The 19362-nt window shown below is 38.9% G+C and overlaps 1 protein-coding gene across 5 annotated transcripts in view; it reads right to left on the bottom strand.

Moving 5' to 3' along the window:
* CCDC7 (coiled-coil domain containing 7) overlaps positions 1 to 19362 on the bottom strand; it is a 171496-nt gene that overhangs the window by 121446 nt on the left and 30688 nt on the right. For 4 of the 5 annotated variants that reach the window (XR_014774283.1, XM_084756142.1, XM_084756145.1 and 1 more), the window contains 7 exons: positions 17589 to 17619; positions 17132 to 17221; positions 15159 to 15223; positions 11775 to 11829; positions 9817 to 9882; positions 5829 to 5993; positions 2252 to 2283 (listed from right to left, as the gene is read on the bottom strand). Coding sequence is in view for 4 of the 5 variants with exons in the window: in XM_084756142.1 (XP_084612268.1) it covers positions 2252 to 2283; positions 5829 to 5993; positions 9817 to 9882; positions 11775 to 11829; positions 15159 to 15223; positions 17132 to 17221; positions 17589 to 17619 (504 nt within the window). In the remaining variant the exon portion in view is untranslated. The remainder of the gene's footprint in view (positions 1 to 2251; positions 2284 to 5828; positions 5994 to 9816; positions 9883 to 11774; positions 11830 to 15158; positions 15224 to 17131; positions 17222 to 17588; positions 17620 to 19362) is intronic. The other variant, XM_084756143.1, reaches the window with a different exon arrangement.

Genomic DNA, 19362 nt, shown 5'->3' with positions numbered 1-19362 from the left:
TAGGCCCTTCAATTAAAGATATACTCAAAAGGTTTAGTAGTTTACATTATTATAATACTGTATAAGCCAAAGTTTAAAAATACTTGAATTAATTAACATAGGAAAATGTGAGTGATGGACCACTAAAGCCTGTGTGTAATAATTCACACAGGGACAATGTTGATTATGCACCTAGATCCAACATTTTGATTATTGTCAACATTAAAAAGCAGAATTTAAACTATAGGGAAATTATGTAAAACTAATATTATATGACTCAAACTATTCCTCTTTTAGTAGGAAAATCACTCTTTTATGGGAATAATGAACAGGAGTTCCCCCACCCACCCCCCAGTGGACTCTCTTTCCCATTTTATAGTTTGGTCAAGACAAGGTCTTCTGTGAATGACTACAATATTGGACTGTGAATGCCTTTCACGTGTCCCTTTCCCAAAAAGTATCTATCTCTCTTATCAGAAGCTTTAAGAGTTCTAGAATTACCTATTTTTCTATAAACTTATAAGTTACTGGTACTTCTCACTGTCCACCATCTGCTCCTAATATAAATATACACTGTACAGATATATGAGAGCCTAGTGTATTCCTCATGGTCTGCTACTACTTTGCATAAGATTCAATAAAGCTTACTATATAGAGATGTGGTATATGATGCACCTAGCTATTACTGTTTTTGAAAATAGAAGTTTTACATCACTCTTAAGATGGGGAATGACCCATGTGAAGCCTCACACCAGACAAATCACCACTGAGTTCTGAGTTGCTATGGCACACATTTCAGTGACTGTGTTGTAGATAGTCCCAAGTGCTCCACAAGGGACAAACTACTTGGCTAAAGCAGAACCAAAAGTCATATAGCCACAGAGACACGGGACAGAATAATCTTGGGACATTAAAATGGCCACAGAAGTAGAAAGGTTTTTTTTAAAGCATAAGATTTGATGTGAAAGAAAATTCAGAAGTGATGTATTCATAAGTCGATTTCCAATTCCCAAGTTACATGCCATTATATGATGCAAAGGTCCTTCACTGAGGTTGAGTGCCAAAGCAACTCGGGTCTGGGTGTAGGGGGAAATCACTTCAATAGAAATAATGACCTTCATTTCAAACTCTTTCTCTGACCTTACAACAAAGCGAATAAAACATACTATTCATTTAAAAGATAGGCATCATCTTTGCCCCAGAATACTCTATATGTGGACATCGTGGGAATCTCTCCTAAATCAGTCACTCCAGAAAATGGAGTGTCTAGCTTATCTCTGTGGAGCATTAACATATGTGTTTATCAGGTGTGCACATGTCTGTCTCTGAGGAATGGCTGGAGCATATGTCAAGGGAAACAATAAATATGGGTTTTTTTTTTCCAGATAGGAACAGACACCCAAAGCATCCCTCTGTGGCTAGCCAAGAATATGAGAGTTCGCATGATCCTGGATGCCCACTCTCACCTAACCCACCTGCTGGTTGATATTTTCTAGTCTATTGATCAATACTATGGAAACCAGCCTGTTCAAGACCAGGTTCAAGACAGAGGTAACAGAGAGACTTGTGGTAATGAGACTCTAGTGCAATGGGAAGTTTTAATCCCCATGCACATAATCACATATATTTTAGTACCTAAATTAAAAATAAGATTCAGCTTATCACTTTAGAAATCTAATCATACTTTAAATCTGATTCTTTTTTTTCTTTTTTTCTCCTTTATTAATTTATTCTTGTTACATCTCAATGGTTATCCCATCCCTTGTATCCTCCCATTCTTCCCTCCCTCCCATTTTCCCCTTATTCCCCTCCCCTATGACTGTTCCTGAGGGGGATTACCTCCCCCTGTATATGTTCATAGGGTATCAAGTCTCTTCTTGGTAACCTGCTGTCCTTCCTCTGAGTGCCACCAGGTCTCCCCCTCCAGGGGACATGGTCAAAGGTGAGGCACCAGAGTACGTGAGAAAGTAATAGCCCACTCTCCACTCTACTGTGGAGAGTGTTCTGTCCATTGGCTAGATCTGGGTAGGGGTTTAAGGTTTACCGCCTGTATGATTCTTAATTTAAAGTTATTTCAGAGTTTTGAGTTTTCAACTTTTGAAATCTAAAATTCCAAACATTTTCTACTTAAAGTTAGTTGTCCAAAGTAATAACACAAGAACACATGACGAAATAAAGATTCAGGTTGCTATTTTTACATGTAGGTATATAAACTGATAAAATTATGAAAAGACAGAACAAACAAAAAATGTTTTACCTTTCACCAACTAACCTTTCACCAACTAACCTTTGTTCAGTTGAGATCTGTAATAAAGATAAAATTAAATTTACACATAACAAATATGTATAGGCAATGTTCACATTGAGTCACCTAGAAAAAAATGTTCAAAATAATTTTCCTAATCCTGCCCTGCCTTAGTGTTGCTGAGACAAGTTCTCATCGTGTGGCCTGGGCTGGAGCTTACTATGCAGACCAAGCTAGTCTTGAATTCAAGAGGTCTTCCTGCCTCTGCCTCTTTTTTTTGTTGTTGTTTTGTTTTGTTTTGTTTTTTGAGACAGGGTTTCTCTGTGTAGCCTTGGCTGTCCTGGACTCACTTTGTAGACCAGGCTGGCCTCGAACTCACAGTGGTCCACCTGCCTCTACCTCCCGAGTGCTGGGATTAAAAGCATGCGCCACCATGCCCAGCCTGCCTTTGCCTCTTAAGCAATGGGATTAGAGATTGCATCATCATACCAAGCATCAAAATAGTTTTCTTAATATAACATTCATATAAGTCAAATATGCTACAAAGGCTGAGAAATTATATTTTGGCATAGGAAGAGATTATGGAAGAGCTGACCCTAAAATTGCATTTCTTTCTTTTTTTAAAGATGTGTTTATTTATTTATTGTATATGAGTGCTCTATCTGCATATATGCCTGCATGCCAGAAAAGGGCACCAGATCTTATTATAGATGGTTCTGAGTCACGATCTGGTTGCTGGGAATTGAACTCAGGACCTCTGGAAGAGCAGACAGTGCTCTTAACAACTGAGCCATCTCTCCAGTCCAGAGCTGTATTTCCTAATTAAAAGTCTATAGGTAATTTTAGTAGATAAAAATTATTTTAAATGTATCTATTACTATATGATTTGTTTATCATGCTAATGTAATAACATAATGGTGCTTTAAATTTTTATTTTATTTTAAATGTATATTGAGAATGCATACTGCAATATTTATTGAGGTATCTGATCAAACTGAAACCTGTTCCCCAACAAGTGGGATTTTATTAATAGATGAATTCCTTTGAACAGTAATGGGTATTTTTCTGCAACATAGATTTGATGTTAAGTTTTACTCTAGGCCTGAATATCACCTAATTTTGTTTCTTTCACATGAACATCTTTACTCACCTGCAGCAAGACTTCTGACCATTCACCAAACTGACTTACTTTTTTATTAGACACTTTGTTAGCTTGCTTTTCTAAGTTTTCTTCAAGTTAAATGTGACAAGTGGAAAGTTCCTCAGGTCAGTCCTAAGTGCTGAGGCTGAATGCTGTACCCAAAGCCACTTGTAAAGACTCTATATGCACCACCACACCTTTAATCTCAGCACTTGGGGAGGCAGGCAGATCTCGGAGAATTCAAGGCCAGCGTGGTCTACAAAATGAGTCCAAGACAGCCAAGGCTACACAGAGAAACCCTGTCTATAAGCAAGCAAGCAAACAAACAAAAGATTCCATATGCCAGGACACATGAATGACAGCAGATAAGTCTCTCCAACAGACTGGCCCTGGTTTACTGTCAGTGATGCCCTGGTATGATCAAGCTATTTCACACTTAGTGTCTGTTGTAAGAGTCAAGCAGGGCACTAATAAGACACAATGATTTTCATACAGCCATTTGCAGATTGTGGCCAAGCTAAAAAGCACCAGCAAAACCATGCAGTACAGTGTTACACAGTGCTCACAACATGAATAAGCAGTTTGTGAACACTCTGCCATTTTATACTCACTAACTCTTTAAAGTGTTACTATATCCCATTAACAGATTGCCAGATAATTGTTTTCAGTTCGTGACAGAAATAATGGCAATCCTGGCCCCTTACTTAATTTAAACACTATAAATTTTTATATATTACACCTTTACCTAAAATCTTTTTGTGGCTCCTCTTGTTGAGGATTGGAAGCCAAACTACTAAACTTAGTGCTCAATTCAATCTACTTTTAGCATGCAGCCTCTCAACAGATGACCATGCTCTCAGCCTGGTATTCATACCAGTGATGGAGTCTTCTCATGTCTTGGTATGGTCTTGCCATAACCAACAAGGCATTAAAGAATGAAGCTTTTCTAATGCAGGGGTTATGGTGAGATTGAGCGTATGTCACTTCCAAGATCTAGCGTGTCTCAGTGCCTCACATCTCTCTGACTTTGCCTTTGCTTTGTTGCTGCTTTTTCAGAATTTGTGAAGCTGTGAAGAAAGTGTTTTAAGGATAGCCTTCCGTGATATTTTCCTGGCACTCTCACAACCTCCAGGAGTATGTACATACATTATCTCTCAACTTTGATTTGCTGACTTGGAAAAGTTGAGTTAATCCACTTGGCAAAAACAATAGTTTAATGGTTTAATAATTAAAATTAAAAGTTATAAAAATTCCACCTCTGAGGACAATTTTTAATTCTAATGCATTTCTCTAAACTGCTGGTGTTTTGTGCTCTAATTGTATAGAAAAAACATAAAAACTAGTAGATCTACGGTAGTAGAAGTGTATACTAGAAACAGGACAATTAATACCATAATATCAAAGGATGAGAGGAAGTGTAGAAAATCCATTTATTTCTTAAATGAAAATTTAAGGCTTTTAACTAGAAATAATATAACAAATTTCATAAAATCTCACCATACAGAGAAAAATCAGTTAACATTTTTATGTATTAACTTTGAAATTATTTCTAAATATACATAATAGTGCATACAATACATTCATACCTTTATCTTCCTTAGGGAAGGTTCTGATCTTTAAGTCCAAGGCTTGTGGCACTAACAAGTCTGTGTGGGTCCTAAGGCTGACACTGTGACTGTACTAACCCTTAAATATAGTCAGAACCAGGAGACCCAGCTAAGGCACACCTGGATCCAGGCCCACAAATTTGAGATAACTGTGTATGCTGTTTGGGCTATGAAGTTCTGTGGGAATTTATTATGTAGCCAACGATAACTAACTGAAATTGTACTTTTCTTTCTACATCTCTCTCTGTAACTAGAAAATTTTTAGAAAATAAGGGAGAAACAGCACAAGGAGCAAACTAGGAAAGCCTGAACATGATAGACTATGTAGCATTTCTACTGACCTAGAGGCAGTCTGTGTGGCTACAGCAGAAGGTACACTTGAGTGTACAGATGTAAGCATCGTCATGAGAGTATGCACAAAGACCTGTAGGTCAGTCAAAGAAGAGCTCAGACCCTGGGAAAGGGTGAGACTCAAGCAAGCCAGAGCAAAGCTCAAGAAAATGTTTTAGTGTCAGAGATGGAAGCAAAGCTTCTGAATCCATAGTGCAGCAGAAACAAAATAAAATATTCTTTAGAATTCTTCCTTATAATTTTGCAATTATATTGAATTTTATTCATTTTAAACAGAATATCTTTAGTTTTAAAACCTTATTTTCTCCCCGTTCTCAAACAAAAGCTTAAATCATCACCCAAAATTAACTTAAAGATGGTAAAGATGGTAAAGGTGGTATTTAAAATGACAATAAATCCACATATCAAAACTCCAAATAAATAAAAGCAATTTGTGCAAATATAGTAATAAAGAATATGAAAGTAAATGCACTGTACGCCGACTGTTGGGTCAGTTTCCCCTCACCTTGTCTTGGGTCTGCCTTTGTCCACCTGACTGCGTGACTCTGTCTGTTGGCTGGGTATGTTTGGGATCCTCACCCGTAACCTTTGTTTTACTCTTCCCTTCTTTAGACGTCTCCGTGTCTTGATGTAGGACATTGCTGAGTTGATTCTTATTTCTTTCAGCTTCCTGTTTGTGAGAAAGCAGTTTGTCAGATTTCAGTCACATCTCCCCCACCAAAGCACATACTTCAGGAATCTACACAACCTGACACCCACATTCTCTCTAACTGATTCGAGGAGGTTAAGTTAAACAGTCTAGTATAATTAAACTAATCAGTCTAGCATAATTAATAAAAGCTATTTGTAGGTTGGAACAAAAAAATTTTAAAGGTCTTCTACTTTTATCTTATTAAAACAAAGCCCAGGTATTTTCCCAAGATGCCATTTTCAAGACCACGATTGGCACCCCAGAAAGACTCTGAATGAGGGGTGCTTACAACACCAAGTATCAGAATTTCTTCTACAAAGAAAAATATGAAAAAGAAAACCCAGGCCAAAAAAAAAACCCTCTAATTACATAGAAAATCACTCAACATTTATGTGTTCTTATAGATATACATTTTAATTTTACATATACTATATTATGCTATAAACATATAATATGGTCTTTTCATTAAAGTGTCATATTCTTACAGTAAAATATATATTCACAAAAATAGGTAACAGAATATATTTAGTAAAATGACATTATTTAATTTGCAAATATTTTACCAGTGAGCATTTTGCTGATTTCACACTTTTTTTCTATTAAAATTCATTCCTCCCTAGCCAGGCGTGGTGGCTCACACCTTTAATCCCAGCACTCGGGAGGCAGGTGAATCAATGTGAGTTCGAGGCCAGCCTGGTCTACAAAGTGAGTCCAGGACAGCCAAGGCTACACAGAGAGACCTTGTCTCAAAAACCAAAAAAAAAAAATTATTCCTCCTTAATTGAAAATTTCTGTACCTTTTTTAGGATAAAATTCTATATTTGAACTTGATAAATGAAATAGTTACATTTCCCCAAGACCTTCACTGTATATTTTCTTCCAAAATAGCAACAATTCATGCTAATATAAAAGAAGTATGGGAAAGATTGTATATTTTGGCATATATCCACAAATATTAGTTATTTTTGTTCCTAAAGTTTTAGCAAAATTGTAGAAGAAGAATATCTATTGTTAAAGTGAAATTCAATAGTCAGTGACATTGACACTTTTGTTTCTGTGTTTTATTAAGCATGTTTGTTTCTGAATCACAATTGGCTTATGTTTCTTGTGTATTTCAAGGAAGTTTATGAAATATCTTCATATAAAACTTTGATACTGTCTATATCATATGTTTACCTAGACAAGATTGCCGTGTTTATGGCTTTCAGTTCAGGAGCATGCCCCTTCCTGAGCAACACAGAGCAACTAATATTCACAATAGACTTACAAACCAGAGAACAAGACTGAGGACAACTCAGGTCACAATTTACAACCTGAAAGTTGTAAATTTAGGGGAGGCTGGAGAGATGGCTGAGTAGTTAGGAGCCCTGGGTCCCTTTCCAAAGGCCTCAGGTTCAAATTCTGAGCACTCACACAGTAGTTCACCACTGAATCTGACTCCCGGCCTGGGCACCTGGCATCCTTCTTTGGCCTCTGAGGGCACTGCATGCACATGGCACTCACATACACACAGACAAAACACCCATACACACAAAGTAAATAAAATAAAACAATCTAAAAGGTGTAAATTTAGTAGACTCAAATTCATTAACATTTTGCTTTTGGGTAATAATGCTTAGAAAGGTTTGCTTTAGCAAAATGTCTGACTTTTTGACAGTGTGATATTTAGTTTTTGTCATTTTCACACAAACTAGAGTCTGAGAAAGAACCTTAGCTGAGGAAATGCCTCTATCAGATTGGCCTGTGGGCATTCCTATAGGACATTTTCTGGATTAATGATTAATACAGTAGAGCTCAGCCCACTGTAGGTGGTGTCACCCCTAAGTAGGTGAGCTAAGGAAGCTAGCTGATCAAAAGCATCATGCAAGACAGTAAGACGCTTCCATCCGTGGCTCCTGCCTCTGCTCCTGCCTGAATGTCTGCTCTGACTTCCCTCAATGATCAGAACATATAAGCCAAATAAATCTTTTCCTTTCCAGATTGCTTTTGGTTAGTGTTTTATTGCAGCAATGGAAAGCAAATCAGGAAAGATACTGACATGATGTTGTCATCACAGTCACAGCTATCCTGGGATGCATGCAACCCACACGGGACGCTCTTGTGGCTAGACAGTAATACTATCATTAATGTTTAGTTGTAAATTTGATACTTTAAAATAATAAGTACTGTATTTAGCCATTTTTCTCTAAATTCTTACCCTGGGCAACTATTATATTCTTCTATAAGAACTTTTAGTACTAAAAATTGTTAAGTACCATATTATCATATTAATTTGAATGTGTACCTGTTTTACATTCAACACTAGAAGTGGAAATGCTTTCATCACTGAAATCTTACATTCATGTTGGATGAGGGTCATCTCCTTAATTGTTCATCTTTTTTTTTTCATAATTTGGGTTTTTGTCCCTTACATCTTCTAGCAGTTTTCTTATGCTCAAAAATAACTGCATCTACCCAAGGCATTGGTGCAGGCCTTTAATCCCAGCGCTCTGGGAGGTAAAGGCAGACTGGTCTACAAAGTGAGTTCTAAGACATCCAGAGCTACATAGAGACCCTGTCTCAAATAACCAAACAATATATGTAAGAAAAAGAATTGCATTTTCATCCATGAGCTGATTTCTTTATGCTTCTGTGTTAATCTCATAAATATGGTAAATTAAAATACTGATAATATGGAACTTTCAGATTGGAAAATTTATGTTTCTTCACTCTTCATCTATGACCCTTCATGAAATATTACCTGTGCTTCTGTTCAATGTTATCCTAAATCATTCTAATTTTTTGCATTACATTTTCTGAATGAGGTAATTGATAAATATCTTGGGGGAAATCTGTCACTTCCTTAATTACTATTTTATTCTAAAATACAGTCTCTTTGTTCTTAGCTACTCTTTAAATTGTATAATAAATGGATTTTCTTATATTTTAAAATAAAACATCATACAGAATATAAATACTTATACTTTGTGTGTCCATTTATGAAATGTTTATATCTCATTTCAATTTTTGTTTGGCTAGAATTTGAGAAAAAGCAGAAAGAGAAAATGTACTCATTTTATTAAACTTAATTGGAGTGGCAGGAGTCAGTCTTTCCTTCCTTCCTTTCTTACTCATGTGTATGGTCATCTGAGTGTGGGTGTGTGCACATTTGTGTGCAGCTCCCTGTGGAGTCCAGTAGGTAGTACAAGAGCAGTATGCACTCGTGTGTGTGTGTGTGTGTGTGTGTGTGTGTGTGTGTGTGTTTATTTATTTATTTTACATCCCAATCTCAGCTTGCCCTCCCTCCTATCCTCCGTCACGTCCACTCCTCCTCCTCTTCACCTCCGAAAAGGGAGACCACCCATGGATATCAACCAGCCTTGGCATATCAAGTTGCAATGAAACTAGGCATATCTCCTCCTCAAGGCTAGACAAGGCATTCCAATTAGAGGAAAGGGATCTAAAGGCAGGCTGTGTAGTCAGAGGCAGCACCCTTAACCACTGAGCCATCTCAGAGGAGCAGTATTTTACCTTCAAATAAATTGTGTATCAGCAGTTTAAAAGAGATTGCTTTCTTCATGAAGAAAGACTTATTTTCTTTCTGGATTGCTGTTTTAGATATGAATGAACATTATGGTCTATTAATATATTTGCATGCATAAATGATCATGTGCAGCAATGTATTATGTGTAGTGCTGTATGTGTGTGTATATACGTATCTATGCATACAGACACACACTCAGTTTATAAAATCAAAGCATTCATTTAGAAATTTCCTCTAGGCATTCTCTTAGCTTTTTCTGTTTAGCGGTGCAACCCTCACCTCTAAAGCCCATTTCAGTTGTTTCTGAAGGGCTTGCTTCTCCATCCTCAGCTCTTCTGCTTCTTTCTAGGAGGTAAAAAGAGAGAAAAATATTCATTCAAGTACTTTTCAGATTTAATTTTTGTGATTATTACATGTCTCCAATACACAGATGGCCAACATGGTGACCTAAACACATCTGCCTGCAAAGTTCTCCTATGCAGTGGTGGGTACCCCTTGAAGCTATAGCTTCCTATTGATTTCCCATGCACAAAATTACCATGAATCTTGTAATTTAGAATTATTATGAATGAAACATTTCATTTCTCATTTTCTTTAGGTCTGAAATATTTAAGAAGGATCTCTAATTTTAGCATCAGAAACAGTTCAGGCTTTAGCAGAAATGAATAAGTTACACATTCTGGAAACACACAGTGGATGATGGTTTGAGTACCATACCTAAGGCCCCATGCATGTTTTTTGTATGTCATATCAAGATTGGGGGCAATACGTGCCACATCTAACCTGCACACCACATGAAGCAGAATCACCAACACTGATGTGCAACAAGGGTAAGTGACCCACAAATGAACAGATGGCCTAGGTAGGATTTCTGATTTCATGGCTTTCAGTTTGGGAGTAAAGTTACTTAAGTCATATGAGGCACTCCAAAGCTTACAGGAAGCCACTGTCTTACAATGGATAAGCAAAGGCAATGTTTGAGGCAATCCTAACCATGGAAAGAGTGAAGTCACACAAAGAAGGAAACTGAAGACAATAGCCCAATAATTTTGTATAAAATCTGTCTAAACCTCCCTCTAATTTCTAAACTACATACACAAAATAAGACTCAAAACAACCTTGCAAAAACTAAAAGAATTAAAATAAGTGTCTGGATAGAGACATAGTTCCCACTCACTCATCATCAAAAGGACATAGTAGATGCCAGAGTTTTAACACCACATCACTATCAATATCCATAAAACAATTAGAAAAAACTGAAAATGGATTTACTATTAAGACAAAAGAAACCAAAAAAGAGATCCCAAGACACCACTGACTTTAAAATTAGTAAAGAACATTTTTAAAGCGGCCACCGTGACACTCCTATGTCTGTGAGTGAATTGACACATCTCATCAAACAGAAACTATAATAGATGGCCAAATGTCAACAACTGCAGTATTAACAGTTATATCGTGGATGTGTGGATAGAAAAACAAGTGGGTTAGGATAATGAAAGGCTGAAACCACGCAGACCTATCACTGTAAAATATGTAAATATAGAAATAAACCTTTTACAGACATACAAGGAAATGTAGAATGACATCAGATTTCTGCTATCCAACTGTATTTCCCTATAGGTACAGAAAGTGGCAGAAGTATATTTGAAACTTTGGCAGACATTACATAGTCAAGGTGCTCTGCATACCCAAACAGTATATTAATAACAGTCAAATTACAGTGAATTTAAAAAAGAACAGTCACGTACCCATGACACTAAACCAAACTGTTGAAAAGCCTTAAAAAAGAGAAAAGAAAAAAGAAAATACCCAAACATCACACAGGAAATAAACAATTTGAAGGCTGTATCTCACCAGAAACACCGAAGTCAAATAAAAATACAAAACCTTCTTTGAAGTGTAAAACACTTATAAGTTTTCTTTAATAAAGCAAGTGTTATAAGAAAACACTAGAAATCTATAATATTCTTCTTATTGAAGTCTGAGAGGAAACAATATCTATTTAAACAAAACCAAAGTAACAAAGAAGACAAAAAGCAAACCTCTAATAACCAACCAGTAGGACCTGGAAACTGGAAAAAAAAATGCATGGGGAAGAGCCAGAATTATAATCAGGTTGCTGATGGCACCCGGCCACCTCAGCAGAGTAGAGTTCCAAAAGGACATGTGAGCCATCAAAATGAAGCAGAAGATAATTTTGTGTGAATTATTACAGAAATAGAGAAAACATATCTTACTTGGATTTGAAGCAGTTCTTCATATGCTTTAAGTTCCTGACTGGGAGATATCTTCCTGTAATTAAGAATAGTTTCTTTTTTTTAATCATGATATTTGAAAACACATAATGTCTTTGCTTTTCCAAGGAATTTAAACCTCTTCTGGCATGCAGGTGTGCATGTAGGTAGAGCATTTATATACATAAAATAAATATTTTTTTAAAAAATAATAGTATCGACCCTCTTACTCCCTTACTCCCTTTCTCTGTCTCTGTCTTTCTCTCTCTCTCTCTCTCTCTCTCTCTCTCTCTCTCTCTCTCTCTCTCTCTCTCTCTCTCTCTCTTTCTGGGGTACCTCTCCCCCTTTCCTTCTCTCTTCATGCTCATTTAATAAGCCTCATATAATATAATGTCCGCTGCCTGGTATGTTATTATCTTATTGTCTTATTTCTTATTATTAAATACAAAATTGGTGCCTCATATATCCTAACATCTGTTGCCTTGGTTTCTTATTATCTCTTATTATCTTATTTTTTATTATTAATTATAAAGTTGGTGCCTGAAACCCGAGATACAAAATCCAAAGGGCCAAATTCCTTTCTCTAAGTACTGTTCTCCCACTTCCCACTGCCACAGCCACCTAACTGTGCTTACCCGGAGCCACCTGTGAGGAAGTCTTCCCAACCAGATTGTCAAGACTGCCAGAGACCACAATTCTAAGCTGAGATAAATTTCTGCTCTACATTCTAAAACTGGCTCTCCCTGTGTTCACTGTTCAATCCAAAGCTAGGTAAACTACCTGGAAATCTCAGCCCCTACCCTTCCTTTCTCTGGGGATACCGTGCACAGCTCTTCCCTTGCTCGGGCTGGGTTACCAAGCACTCCAGGATGCACGTGCACAGCTGCTGCCTTAATTCCCAGAGAGGCCAATCCCACCTAGGGTCAAATGCTGAGCCCCCAGCGGGTCCCGAGGCCCCCTGACCTGCCACTCTCAGTGGCCCAGATTACTGGGCTGGCTGCATTCCACCAGCCTCCTGCAGGTACACACACACACACACACACACACACACACACACACACACACACACACACACACACACACATACACACACACCCTACCCCCTGGCAGGTCTCAGGAGTTGCTCCATGCCATCCTTAAGGTCAATCACGTGGCTAGCTGCCATCTTTAAGGACAACCACATGCCCGACGCCTGCTTTTTCAGGACTGAGGCTGGTCGTCTTCTCTGACCTACGACTAGGACCGTTCCCATCTGGTGAGCAGTCAGATGTAGCTTCTTTCCCACCGCTGCCGCCGCTGCCATCGCTGCCACCGCTGCCAACAATCCAGCTATCTGGCAAGCTGTGCTCCATTGGTCTCTGGTCAGTGCTGATGAGCTACCGAGCAGTCTGTCTTTTTGAGTCACTATCCGTTTTGGGGAATGCCATAAAAAATTACTGGCTTCACCTTCCCATGGAAAATGTCCAGATGTCTGTTCCTCCTAGAACACCTTTGGGATGCCTTCTGGAGAATTTCAAATCCCTACGGCCCCATTAAGGGCTGCTAAACTTACATGCCTCTACAACCAAACTTGGACAGATCCAAAACTAACGCTTTTTAACTATTGCCAACAACTGGGTAAAATGGGAAGGAGCTCCTTATAGCCAAACCTTTTCTCTGCTCTCCCAAGAGTTTCGTGTAAACACCTAGGGTAAAATGGAAGGAAGTCCCCCACGTTCAAACTCTTCTTTGTGCTCCCAAAATTTTCAAGCATTGTCAGCATTGTCTCTCTCTTTATTTTCCAGCCTTTTCTCTTTGCTCTCCCAAGACTTTCAAATGTATACCTGAAGGAAATTTTCTCCCTAACCTACTAACTTTGTCTTCTGCCCATATATATGTCCCAGCATCCTGACAGACTTCCTACATCGTCAAAGCAGCTACCCACAGCTGCTCCAGTCCAACCTCACAGACCATGTCAGCTGGATCTACATTGCTCCTCCCAGCCGCAGATATTCTTAGACCCTAGACAGCAAATACAACAGCCTGTTCTTCTGGAACCTGGCCAACATTTCAGCTTTCCAACCCCCTGTCACCACCCTACTGTCAGCAGGAAGTTGTTAAGATGATAACTTTACCCCTTATCCACTTACAAAAGGTTGAAATGGTGTGCTCCAGACAAACAGCTCCAGGTTCCCCCAGCACCCCTCGGCCCTGTCTGCTGCAGGACACGCTGACATACCACACCCTCTACCCTGAACAGGTTTCTCATTTTTAATTATAAGAAAAGGGAGGAATGTTAGAATTCTGCTTCAGTCTGCCTACCTGTGATGTCATTACCTACTTGCCATGAGGGTGTGGCCCTGCCCAGTATATAAAAGGACAGACCTGCCTCACCTCTCTACCCTCTTATCTCCTTACTTCCTCTCTCTCTCTCTCTCTCTCTCTCTCTCTCGTACCCATCCCCTCTTTCCTTCTCTCCCCATGCTCATTTAGTAAACCTCATATAATATTTTAAAAATGTAATAGTATCTTTTATTTCAAAAGAGTCAGTTCTTTGCTTTTATCTTGTGTTTGAGGCAAGCTCTCTACTTTCTTTCACTGTACTGCATACATGACCTGCTCCTGTCTCCTATCTGTGCCATAAGAGCATTGGGATTACAGACAGGAACAACACTGTGTTTGTCTTTTATATGGTTTCCAGGGACCAAACTCATGTTCTCAGACTTATACATCAAGGACTTTTTAAAAATTTATTTATTTATTAATTCATTCATATTACATCTCAATTGTTATGCCATGCCTTCTATCCTCCCATTCCTCCCTCCCTCCCACTTTCACCCTATTCCCCTCCCCTATGACTGTGACTGAGAGAGACCTCCTCCCACATACAGCAAGGACTTTTACATGCTGAGCCACCTCCACAGCCCCTCATACATTAAAATGGCCATTAGACCCATTTGGCTTAAGTGATAAACAAATGAATAACTTTTCTCAAACTTTGAACTTTGTTTAAATATTTCATTTTGCTTTTCTAACCTCTAACCTCTTCTGCATTACTCTCCACCTATAATTCTGTAACGGCTCCTTGTCATTTCCTTCTTGTCTTTTCCCAGTCATATCCTTATTATAAACCTATATATTTGTTACTTTTATTTTTTATTTATTTATAATTTTTTTGTTTTGTTTTTTGAGACAGGGTTACTCTGTGTAGCCCTGGCTGTCCTGAACTCACTTTGTAGACCAGGCTGGCCTCGAACTCACAGCGATCCGCCTGCCTCTGCCTCCCGAGTGCTGGGATTAAAGGCGTGTGCCACCATGCCCGGCTATTAATTTTATTTTTTAAAACTGTGACTAGGTACATTTTTTGCCACCTTAGGAAGGAAAAGATCATATATCTTTATGCCTTACCTTTCTGAATCTTTATCTTTTTTCTTTTCTGATTTTGCAGGTTTCTTGCTTGGAAGCTTTGGTTTCTACAATTTTGAACAAGTTAAAATAAGGTTAGCATAAGTTATAAAAGATGCATGGTAATATATGCTGTTGAGATTTCCCCTTTACCCTGGGAATAACTCTACTGCTTCAGGGGGAAATTATCTGAACAGAAACAAAGAAAAACTAGTGACTTGCCTGTGCTGTTTCTATTTGTACTTTAAAGGGGGCACCTGCACATACATGCAAGTATAGAGGTCAGAGGTTTTCCTCTATCACTCTTCATCTTCATTTTTAAGACTGAGTCTCTCATTTAACGTGGGCTTCGCCATTTTAACTAGACTGGCTGGCCAGCAAGCTCCTGGGATCTGGCCATCACTGCTCCCCAGTGCTGGGGATACAGGTGCAGAATGTAGATTCTGGGGGTCCATGCTCAGCAGCTTGTGCTTGTGCAGAAAGCACACCCACTAATGATCTCTCTCCATCCTCTATAAACATACATATGTACAGAGTAATTTCATACCCTGAAATAATTAATTTCCTCTGACAGTTTTACGGTTCTGCTATGGTGTGAAAGTCACCTCCTTGTGCCACACATACAGTCGAGTCAGTAGCACATGGGGAAATATGTTAGGGTGACATCATACAAAAATTCCATTCAGTGACATTTTTAAAAACGGAAGTGAATGACTCAGAATACAGAAGTATATTGAAAAGATACAGCCCTTTGTCTTGAGAGAAACCTGAAAACCCCTGTGTAGAGGTTGAACCTGAAGTGAAAACAGGTTTATCTGAAACTAGAAAGAAAGTTGAAGCACCAGATGTGACTTGTATGAGATTGTTTGTTGAGACTCATTGAGCTGGTTGTGATGGTTTAGATAGGAATGGCCCTCATGGACTCCTGTGTTTGGATGCTTGGCCCATAGTGGTGGCACTATTAGGAGGTGTGGCCTTGTTGGAGGAAGTGTGTCACTGTGGGAGTGGGCTTTGAGGTTTCATGCTCAAGCCATGCCCAGTGTGGCACACAGTCGCCTTCTGCTGCCTGGGGTTAGATGAAGAACTCTCAGCTCCGTCTCCAGCACCATGTCTGTCTGTATGCTGCCACAATTACCACCATGATGATGATAAATTAAACCTCTGAAAATGTAAGCCAGCCCCAAATAAATGTTTTTATTTATAAGAATTGCTGCGATCATGGTGTCTCATTACAGCAGTAAAACCCTAAATAAGATTCTGTCAAAGCTGCATTCAACTTGTGTTTGTTCCAATAAAATGGCACACAGAGAGGAGTGAAATTCAAAGTGTGCAACATAGTTGGAACAAATTTGCATCTAAAACCATCATATCATTACTGAACACATGTTTTTAAATTTATTATAAGTAATTCACATTACATCCCAATTGTTATCCCCTCACTCATATCTTCCGGCACCCACCCTCCCTCCCTCTTCTGAGCTATTCCCCTCCCCTAGACCTCTGATGGGGGTGTGCGGGGCTCCACCCCCACCATCTGACCACAGCCTATCAGGTCTCAACAGGATATCCTGCATTCTCTGCCTCAGTGTGCTCACAGGGCCTCCCTATCAGGGGAAGTGATCAGGTTGCAGGCACCAGAGTTCACATCAGAGGCAGTGCCCACCCCGCCCACCACGGAGAACGAGCTGTTCATCCACTGTAACCCCGCCCACCATGGAGAACGAGCTGTCCATCCACTGTATCTGAGCAGCGGGTCTAGGTTCTCGTGTGCATTGTCCTTGGTTGATGCATCGCTTTGTGCAGGTAATTAACATAGACATTTAGAACATTAATTTAGGCTTTAAATTCAGAGGTTCTACAAATTATTACTATTAGAAATGTGTCATAAAACAAATAAATGCCACTTTGATTCCTCTCTGTATGATACTAGGCCTTAGTGGGTACTATATGGCATTTTCATCACTTGTATTACCAACCTCTGTATCTTTCATTTTTCGTATTTCATTTTCCAGCAGGATTTTCTCCAGTATTAACATTTGAAAATCAGCTTCCATCTGTTTATATCTCTAAAGAAAAATGTAATAATTTCAATTAAAACCAAGCATCTCAGTAATGGTTAATACTTAGTTATTCATTTAAGACTAACTTCACTTAAGCATGAAAAAGAATGAGCCGCTGGCATTAACTTCTGAGCTACCACTGGGATTGACATATCTAGGTAAGCTGGAGATTCCAGCTTAGTATTTCAGAAGTGTTTCTGAATGTCCATTGTGTCTTTAAAGTAAAAATAACATGCAATTACTTCTAGTTCACAAGCTGGGTGAACTGAGTGAATGCTCATCTCTAGTTACAATGAAAGAAAATGGCCATCTCTGGAGTTTCTCCAAAATTCAAAGACAATGTACAATATCAGATTAAGAATGTTATACTTACCGTCTCAATTATACTCTGATCATTTAAAGCTCTGAAAAACAAACCATAAGTTACTACACTATATTAAATATATGCATTTTTTTAATTTACATTTACAATTTCTTTCTAAAGATTTTTTAACAGGTGCCCCTGCCTAGTCTCACAGCCTCCCCTGCTCTTTCTGTAGCCAACGTCTAGACTCCTGCTAGGATTCTCTCTACATGTATCCACCAACAGGACCCTTTGATCTTCTTTTCCACACCTCACCATACCTAGACTTGCTATGTCCTCTTCCAGGGTCTAGCCTGATGAGCATTCTCCCTACCCAATAGCTGTTTTTCCACATCCCACTGGGTCTACCCTGGATCCCACAGCCAGCACCCTGGCCCAGTCTGGCCACCCTAACTTGCAGAAGTGACCTCTAGGCTTCTGCAGGGTCCCATATGCCACATCCCAGCCTTGTCTGAATATTACCCCCTGTGCTGTAGTTAAAATCTAGATGTCTGCCAGGACATAGCCTAACCTTCTACGTAATCCTCAACACTCTAGCCTGCTAAGCACCTCTGATATCTTTATCCATATCTTTTCTGTAATCTAACAGATTTAGCCTGGGTTCCACAATCAGTGCACCAGCTTAGTCTTGCTTTCCCAGCCTTCATGGCAGAGGAGCTCTAGGCTTGGGCCAGTCTCCTCCCTACCTATTTGCCATGCACAGCACATCCAAAGTTTCCACTCAGACTGATATATTTCCATACTTGCAGATTCTAACAGGAAACACATCCTTCATACCAGCCTGATGTCTTTCATTCACCTGACTTCATTGCATCCAAGCTGTTTCCATCCTCTAGACTCAATCCACTCTCACATCTTCTCTCCAACACTGCTACAACTCCAACAAAGCTAATAAACAAGTCCATATGCCTAGATCTTGCCACAGGAATACCCCAAAATTTCAAAGATCAAGTAAGTATTTAAAAAAAAAACTCTGCAAGTTCACCAGGCTGTGGTGGTGCCCACCCTTAATTGCAGCACTCAGAGAGACCCTGTCTTGAAAAACAAAGCAAACAAACAAAAACCTCTGCTAATCCTGTAGAAATTCTTGCTAGTGAGAATATTCTAGATCAGGGGTGCTCAACTTAAGGCCATGACCTTTTTGAGGGCTAAATGATCCTTTTATTAAAGTCACCTAAGACTATCAAAAACCATAAATATTTACATTATGATCCATAGCAGTAGAAAAATTACAGTTAAGAAGTAGCAACAAAAATAATCTTATGGATGGGAGTCACCACAACATGAGGAACTGTATTAAAGGGTCACAGCATTAGAAAGGTTGAGAGCCACTGCTCTAGATAAATGTCAGGATACAGAAATTAAAAGAACAATCATAAGCCTTTTCAAAGAAGTTAAGGGTTTAAAGGAGACACAAGGAAACAGTTCAGTGAAACCAAAGAGAAACACTTTAAGGAGAATGAATGCCCGAGTGATGCTCAAGGAAACACAAAAATTATGCTGCTGGGAATGATGAAAACAATTCAAGACTGGAGAACAGAATTTAATCAGGACATAGAAACACCAAAGAGGACATAAGCTGAAATGAAGATTGAACTGAAAACCCTAAAAGCCCAGTGGAAAGCCTTACAAGTAGAATGAATCAAGTAGAAGACAGAATATCAGGTCCCAAGGATAAGATCTAGAGCAAATAAGCAAGAAACATGAGAAATTAAACAAACAAACAAGAATCTGGAAAGGAACACACAGGAGATGTTGGACACCATAAAAAACAAACAACCAA

Source organism: Acomys minous (assembly GCF_964271855.1).
Source record: "Acomys minous genome assembly, chromosome: 14".
Lineage (NCBI taxonomy): Eukaryota > Metazoa > Chordata > Mammalia > Rodentia > Muridae > Acomys > Acomys minous.
Note: the sequence above shows the minus strand (reverse complement) of the source record. Positions and strands in the feature narration are given on the sequence as shown.